The sequence below is a fragment of the Grampus griseus genome (assembly GCF_964374135.1).
Source record: "Grampus griseus genome assembly, chromosome: 6".
Classification (NCBI taxonomy): Eukaryota; Metazoa; Chordata; class Mammalia; order Artiodactyla; family Delphinidae; genus Grampus; species Grampus griseus.
The window spans coordinates 87,585,703-87,594,179 of record NC_139000.1 but is presented as its reverse complement, the minus strand read 5'-3'; the positions used below and the strand labels follow the sequence as shown (position 1 = coordinate 87,594,179).

The following is an 8,477-nucleotide window of genomic DNA, read 5'->3' as shown; positions in this document are numbered from 1 at the left end:
TTTCCCCTGCTCTGATGATTCGAAGTCTCTGCCGGCACCCACAGGACGGTGACTGAGACCTTCACACTCCTCTGCATGGATCCCAGCTCCCACCCAGATCTGGGGCCACAGACACCTCTCCCCCAACCCTGTCTGCCCCTGTGAGCAAGCTGTTCTTGTGAAATGCGGTCATAGTTTGTTATGAGGAACCATTTTATATGGGAATACAAATCAGTGTTGATGCCAATACACACACATGTCCAGCCATGGGTGGAAAGGGAAGGGACAGTAGTTCTGGGGTGTCTTTGCACACCCATAGGCCCCTGAGGCCAGTCCCCACAGCCACAGCCAGGTGGGTCCTCCTCCCTCAGTTGAACGAGATGCTGCTGCACAGAAATCCCACAAGTTCCACAAAGGGGCCCAACTGTCATTACCCTTATACACACCTTTCACGGGTGCCCCATGAATTTCCCCGCACCCATTCCCCTTGTTGCATCCTCATTGGGATTAAGAGGTAGCTGCCTCCACCACTCTGCACATTGCAATAATCCCAGTGGGACTAGAGGATGCTCCCGCTACGACGAGGCAGACAGTCCTGTCCCCACGGCCAAGACTTTTCCTCTCTGGTCACTCCACCCACACAGGAAACCCTGGATGAGCGGAGGGTCGTCCCAGCGCCGTCGCCTGGCCACTTCAGGGAAGCAGAGAGAAGCTCCATAATGACAAGGGCTGTCTCCAGGCTCCATCCTAGAAACTGGTGAGTGTCCAGAGGGCTGAAAGGCACAAAAGCAGCTCTGCCTCCCCAGAAGGTTCAGGGATGCAGAAGATGGTACAGAGGCCCCAGAAGGCCCCTAGCCAAGCAGGCTTTAGAGAAGGGGATGATGAGGGGGTCCCTGGGGAAAGTGAGAGCTGTGCGTTCCCAGGGCCAGCCTGAGGAGTCCTTGTCTATGTGGAGGAAAGGTTCGGCCACCTGTAGATCCAGAGCACCTGTGACCTCCCTCATCCTTCCTTCCTCTCTGGATCGCTCTCTGTGGAGCAGCGCAACACGAACAAGATGACAGTGGCCTGAAAGCATTTCCCACCAAGACGATCTTTATTCACAATTGATATACGTCACTCCAAAGGTCCTGCTCCACACACACCTGGCCACACCCACCTCCCCCACCTCCCTCACCCCCCACAATCCCACTCCCCCTCCCCGGCCTGGTGATCCTGCCCTCCCTCCCTTCCCCCCACATCATCTAGGATCAGCACTGGGATGACAGGGAGCCCCTAGGCTCCCCTGGGGGTCGCCCTGGGGCCTCGCCCTGGAGGGCCGGCCCAGCTGTTTCCTACTGGCTGCAGTGCTTCTTCCACTTCCTACTCTTCTCTGTGACACACGGGTCACACTTTCTTTTTCTCGGCTGTGAGGGGCGAGCTGGCCCCAGAGCCAAGGCTGGCCTCCCAGACACCCCAAGGCCAGCCCCAGGGATGGGCAGCTTCTCAGCACTGGCTGGGCGTCCACAGAGAGCCCCCTTCCTCGACTTGGGAGCGGCTGGTGGAGCTGAGCTGAGGCCTCTTCTCTTACGGGAGGGGGCGTGGGGAGCACTCTGGGCCCCCCAACCTCCAGGGGAGGCCAGGCCTGAGGCATGGGCAGGACTCTGGGACACCCAGCCAGGCAGCAGGCTCTGCAGAGAGCCTAACAGGAAGGCCAGGCTGGGGAGTTCCTCGTCGTCGTCACTGGAGCCGTCCCTGGGCCCTCGGGCCTCCCGAACAGGAGTGGCCTCTCTGAGAACAGACGCATCCCTGGGTCCCCGTAGAGGGGCAGCGCGCCTTTGACCCTGGGGAGGGGAGGGCGGTCCGGCCCGGAATGGAGAGACCTCCTGACGTCCTCGAGAGGGAACAAAGCCTTTGGGCCTGCACAGGCCAGTGTCTGTTTGGATGAGCCTATGAGGAGCCTCAGAATCGATCTCTGGTGGGCAGGCTTCATCACTGACCCCTGGATGGGGGTCTTGGTCGTGCCTCTGGGCACCTTGGCCGGCGTCGGGCTCAGAAGGACTTGAGCGCATTCCGGGTGCACCGTGACTCGGGGCTGCCCCCACACCCTCGTCCTCTTTCAAGGCCAGGAGTCGTTTCTGCACCAGCTGGTAGGAGGGAGGAGGACAGTGTTGGCTCCACACACACGCGTGAGAGGAGGAGCCCTGGGCAGTGGGACAATGGCCCTTGAGGGAAGGAGGGGACGGGGGACCCCAGGACTCGAAACCAAATACAGACACTGTGGCATTCCTGCCATCCTTCTGCACCTTATTCCCAGCTTTGTGCCCTTCCCTCCCCTCCGGCTCACCTCCTCTCCTTCCTTTCACCCTGCACTGCACCCACCCCAAAACGGGCCCTTCCCCATGCCAGGCCTCCCAGGCAGGAGAGGGATGGACAGCGCCAGGTGGCCCTCCACTTCTGGGGCCCTACCTCTCCCCTGTTCACTGGGGTCCCTCCGTGCCCTGGTCTTTCTGGGTGTCCCTTGTCTCCCGTGTTCTACCGGGGATCCCTCCCTCCTCTGGCTCCCCTGGGTCATCTGGGTTCCCCTGTCCCCTGGATCACCTGGGGTCCCCCTCCCATGGGGTCCCCTGGCTCCCTGAGTGTCCCTCTCCCTCCCCTGGCTCACTTCTTCCGGTGTGAGCCCTTCCTCCTGCTCCAGCTCCTCCGCTAGGGCCAAGAGATCCAGCTGTGGGTCTGGGGAAAGCAGTTCTGCCAGGAATCGAGGGTGAATGACTGCCTCCACCTCGGACAGAAAGAAGAGGCTGTGAGCATCCTTGGCCAGGAGTGGCCTGTGAGACAAGAAGACCCGAAGGGAAAGTGAAAAGTAGAGATCCACCCCACTCTCCTCCACAAGGCGGGGATGCTCAGCACACACACACACACACACACGCACGCACATACACAGTCACACACAAAAGAGCACATATACAGAGGCACATACACAGACACACAAAGGCATACACACTGACAGACACAAACACGTACACACATACATCTGCGTAAACCTCCCCTAACACCAGGCTCAGGATCAAGGAGCTGAGCTTAAGTCCCAACGGCCTGAGCAGAACCCAGATCTTGGGTGCTGAGTGTCCCATGCCCTGGCATCTTGTAGACCCCAGGCTCCAGGCCTAGCCTACCTTGGTGACAAAGTCCTCCTGGGAACACAGCTTGTCAATGTAGCTCAAGAGGCCCGGGTCCGAGTAGGTGCCGTCCTCTTCCTGCTGCAGCTCATTTCCGTCCTCTCCACCTTCCGCATCTGACTCGCCTGTGGCTGAGTGGCCGGGCCCCACCAGCGCATCCATGATGTCCATATACTCCCTCACAGCCTCGGGGGGAATCTCCTTGGGTGCCTTGGGCTCCGGGGGCTGCTGGGACTTTGGGCGGGAGGGCTGGGCCCTGGGCCCGGACATCCTGGGAGCACAGGCTGAGGCAGAGCGGGAGGAAGGGAAGGAAGGTGAGGGACTCCCGGTCCACCTCCTGACCACTGAGCACACGTTGGTGAGGGCATTGTTTGGGCGACATTGATGTGGGTGTGGGGGGGTCAGGACCACCTGAAGCCTCATGCACTGTTGGAGAGGGGAGGTAAGGGGGGCATCTAGGAGAGTCACAAGTAAGGAAGTGGGGTCCTAACTTGGAGGAAAAATTGGAGGACCCCTCCCCTCCAATTTTCTAGGGGTCTCGCCATCAAGCCCACTTCCTAGGCAGACCTTATGTGGGGTCCTTTGACAGGGAGGTGTGAGAGGAGTTACAAAACTGACCAAGTCAATACCCAGCAGTGACAGAGGGCAGCTGAGACCCCACGCCCCCACCCCCTGCCTCAGTGGCTGTTTTGGTTGAAAGACCAATGCCCCTGTCTTGAAGGAAAAGGATCCACGTGGGGACAGTGGCCAACCTTAGGCCCCTGTTACCTGTGCCTTCAACTCCAGTGGGAACCTGGGTGCCTGGCTGAAGGCCCACTTTCGGGGCTGGGGGCCCCCGAAGATCCAGCTTCGGTGGGGCTGGAGGAGGCAGGTCCTGCGCACACTGCATCCACTGCCACTTCTGAATCTGCATCTCCTCCTCGGCCTCAAATTCCATGAACCTGGGGGGTGACGGAGGCACAGGCCACCCTGAGAAAAAGGCCTGGGTTCTGGAGCCCAACAAAGGCAGCCAAGAATGAGGGATTGGGAGAGGATGTGCCTTGGGGCTGTCAAGGCCCTGTGAGGTGCTGTCCACAGCAGGGAGCTGCTCCTGGAACTGAGACAAGATCTGGGACCCTTCCTGCCTCACCAGCACTGCAGGTCATTCAACAGCATAGACCCAGGTCGCTGAATTGAACCAGGTCAACGGGACACGTGGCTGACCCAGGGGCACCCTCCTCATGCCCCCCGTCCCTATCCAGAACCACATGAAGGGCTGACAGCCAGAGGCTGGAACAGGCATGTGTTCCCCACAGGGGTCCTTGCCCGAATCCAGGACCCTGGACTGGGACTGAGCGTCCTGGAACAGAGACCTGGAGACAAGGCCCAGGAGAGGCTGGAAGATGTGGGTGCTGAGCTTAGAGGAGAGGCCTTCCTTTCCTCTGAGAGGCGCTCGTTGGTTTGCTTTTCTTTCTTAAACCAAGGGGATTACCATGGAGCAAACAACAGAAGGGCCAGAGACCCTCGGGCTGATGACAGCTAGCTACCCCAGCCTCTTCAGGGATGCCAGTGTACCCACTCAGGCCACTTTTCATGAGGAGAGGGGGTCCCAAATCTATGTCAGTGGCCGCCAGCCACCCACCACTAAGGAAGCAGCAGGCTGGCGGGTGGAGCTCTTTCCCCGGCTCAGCCCATATGGCCAGAGTTGGACCCCACCTGGACTCACAGCGTCACCCTGCCCCATCCTGAGACCTTCATGTCAAGGCAGGGGTAGCTCAAAATCAGGGGAGGGCAGAGCTCCTGGTGGAGGAAGGACAGAAGACCCAAACTGTCAAGGTGAGGGAGGGGTTTCTGGAGGACAGTAGGGCCTCTGGGCTGCGGGGCCCCTGTTCTGAGTGACAGCCCTTCTCCTTTGTCCTCTCTGATGACACCCCCACGGCCAGACCCTGCCCTCACCCACTCGCCTCAGCCTCCACGCAGCCCCTGGGCCCAGGACGCTGACTCACTTTTCCGCTATCTTGTAGTAGATCATCCGGTCAACGTTGCTTATGCGCTGCCATTCCTGCACGGCCCTGCACAGTCCCCACTCCAGCGTCATGGTGGGCTTCAGGCGGGCCACGGATCGAAGCACTGGGCTGTAAGACCTTGGCGTCAGTCTCCGTGCCCAGCCCAGCCCCCACCTGCCTGACCCCACCCGCCAATGTGGACCACATATCACTCAATGCAGCATGACTGAGCAACAGGAGGGTGAGAGGCAGGTGTCTGGGAGGGCAAAGACAAGCCTTCCCGGCTACTGCTGTCACCGCCTCACACTCACTCGAGATGACCATCCACTCCCAGGCTACAGCTGGGACACTGTGCCTTGGGGAGCTCTTTTCCTCTTCAAGGCTGCCTTTTCATAAGAAAAATCACTATCATCAATGAGACGTGGCATGTGCCAGGCCATCTGCTAACACTTCATAGATTAGCCCAAGGAGTCTTCTGCACGGTCCTCTGAGTGAAGTGTGACTGTCCCCTTTTTACGAGGGACCGGAGGTTTAGGATGGAAATGCCTGCCAGGCTCACAGTTCTAGTGGGAGAGAGCCCACACCCTTAGGAGAGCTCTACCATCACCCTGTTCCTAGTGGAATTCTCCACAACAACGAAGTCGAGGCGTGCATTAAGCGCTCGCCTGGGCCCTGCACTCCTCCCCCTCCTCCGAAGTGACCTCCCCCGGCCATGTACACTCAAGTCCTGTATGAAAGGAGACGGCACCACAGGAGAGTGCGGCATCCACTCCTTGGCTCCTCACCTTACAGCACGAGCCTCTCTGACTGCAAGTCTGCAGTCCACATTACCATGAGACTCATGGAAGAGCAAGTTGGCTAGACTCTCAGGGTGGTGGGGTCAGTTGAGATGAGGCACATTTCAGTCATGATGTCATGGCCTGGCAGGCTCACCCATATGACCGACAATGTGCCTTCTCATAGCATGGACATCGCCCTCAGACCTTGCTTCCAGTATCCCTAGAAACCTAACCTGCGAGTCCATCCCCAGTTCCTCTTTATCTAAAAGCTCCGATAAGCTCACGACCCCCTGAGCGTTCACTCACATGAGAAAGCAGGAAAGAGCTTCTGCATCAGGACTCTGGGGAAGGTGTCTCCGCGCCAGTGGCTTGAGGCGCTGCCAACGTCGGAAGTTACTGTACACGCTCTGGGGGTTAGAGCAGTCACCCTGCGAGGCGTAGGACTGGTTGGTGGCCAGGCTGCCCTCCCTGGAAGTGCCATGTGGCCAAGGCCCAGAGTTCACTGGGCGAATGATGGGGACCAGCTGGGCAGCTGGTGGTGGAGCTTGAGGAGGAAAGCCTGGAGTCCAGCCTCCCTTGCCAGCCTGAGTAACTCCAACAGCTGGAGCAGTCACAGTGGTCTCCATCGCAGGGGATGCTAAGAATACGGGTGGAGGACATGCAGTAGTCCTGCTGAGGGCCCCTGGAGCGCTCCAGGTGAGGGGGCCCTGAGTTATGATAAAGGTCTGAGTCTGGGGCGCCTCCACTGGCCTCCCTTGTGACCTGACTTGCACAGTGAGGTTGCAAGCCCCAGGGGCACTGGGTCCACAGCCACCATTAGCCACCAAAGGCATCGTGGGGAAAGCTGGCAGCAGCTGGCTGCTGCCAGGAGGGAATGCTGGGGTGATGGGAGGTGGCAGCTGCTGCCCCCAGGGTATCCGGTGCTGGGTGTCAGGAATGGGTGGAGGATAGAGCACTGCCATGGAATCAGACAAGGAGGCACCAAGGTGCATGACGACATCCGTTCCCAGCACTGGAGATGCTGTTGAGGCAAAGGAAAGGAGTGAATGGAGGAGGAGAATGGGCAAGTGGGACAGAGGCTCTCTGCGGCATCAGAGAGTAAATCTCCACAGGTGAGAGACACTTGGACAAGGGAAACTGCAGCGTGCAAATGTCTTCAAGTGCTTTTCATGCCCTGACCTCCAGTTGAGAATTATTCCACCGGTGACCCCGTGCCCATCCACCAAGGCCCCTGATGCCTGCCTGCCAAGAAGAAATTGCCTCAGCAAGCACTCACTTGGAGAGCCTCCCTAAGGCGCCCCCTGGCAGCTAAGCCTCACAGGCTGTCTCCCAGGACCTGCAACTGTGTGGACATCCGCTCTGTGAGAAATGCCCCTCAGCCGGCGTACTAGCACGTAAGGACCTTCTGCAAGGTAAGTTCTAGGCACCCAAAGGCACTGTGTAAAATATTAGGGCCCCACCTCCTCCTCAGTCCTCCTTTTCCTCACGCTCAGTATAAATCCCCTCTTTCTTTCCCAGCCTCGCAAAACAAAACACAATGCTGGAAAATATCCCTCTAATGGAATCCTGATACAAACCCATAACACTGGCCCAGAATGCACCTGCATCTCAGAACAACCCACAGCAGGTACGTAACATGGGCCAGGTCCTGCCACCCCCTTCCCAGGGCCCAGAGTCACTGTCATCACTCAGGAGTTCTGTTCCTAGGAGGTGGGGGGGGGGGTCTGAGAAGTAGGCACGTGTCCCTTAGATTCTGTCATTTCACAGCCAGTGATGGCTGCAGAGGATTAAACAAGGGCCAGGGAATTGTTATGTTACATTGGTCGTGGGAGTATAGACCGCCTCTGGTCCTTCCCCTTCCAGCTCCCAATAACGGAGAGACAATCTGAGAAGCAAGCATAAGCCAGGTGCCATGGCGACCAAGTTGTCTGAAACACATCCCTGTTCAGGAGAACAAGGTACACACCACGGTGCACCTAATTAACCAGAACAGGTGTCATAGGACGTTTAGTAATAACACAGATTGTGTTCCTGACCCTGGGCTACACTCCTTCCCCCTTTAAAAGAGGAAGCAGCCTTCATAGACATTCCACCCGAAACAACCCCACTCCACATCTGTTCCCTGTCCATGAAGGAGTGACATGAAATATGAACAAACTCTTCCTCTCAAGGCAGCCTGAGGGTCCACCATGAGATACTGGACAAGATGAAGTAGGTCTGAAGTACTGCGATTCCACAAAAGGAAGAACAATTCAGAGCAACTCAGGAACCTGAGCCCTCTCTTGGCTGAAGTTACACGGTTGCCCATCCCCTGTTGAATCCAAGGCAACAGTTACCTGAACTGAGAAGTGAGCTCTGGGCTGGGAGGAGTGGACGAGGTGTGGGCTGCGGCAGTTAGAGTAACCTCCTACCTCGCTCTCAGAGAGGACACTTCACTGCAGGTGTGGCCACACACAGCCCCATTGAATAGTTTTCTCACCAAGACCATCTCTCCCCAGGGCCCCCTGAGATACAGTAGGCTCCTGTTCAAATCCCTTTGGAAGATATGGTGAGGCAATCTTCAGGTACCTCAGGAACAT

General features: G+C 58.1%; 1 protein-coding gene across 1 annotated transcript; it reads right to left on the bottom strand.

The window, feature by feature from the left end:
- Positions 1 to 554: 554 nt before the first annotated feature.
- LOC309824177 (NUT family member 2D-like) lies at positions 555 to 6,890 on the bottom strand (the record flags this gene model as incomplete). Its single annotated transcript, XM_082656905.1, has 7 exons — positions 555 to 670; positions 1,547 to 2,102; positions 2,621 to 2,737; positions 3,132 to 3,418; positions 3,903 to 4,075; positions 5,120 to 5,248; positions 6,205 to 6,890. 7 exons carry the CDS (start codon positions 6,888 to 6,890, stop codon positions 555 to 557), a joined length of 2,064 nt encoding a protein of 687 aa, XP_082513031.1.
- Between the last annotated feature and the right edge of the window lie 1,587 nt (positions 6,891 to 8,477).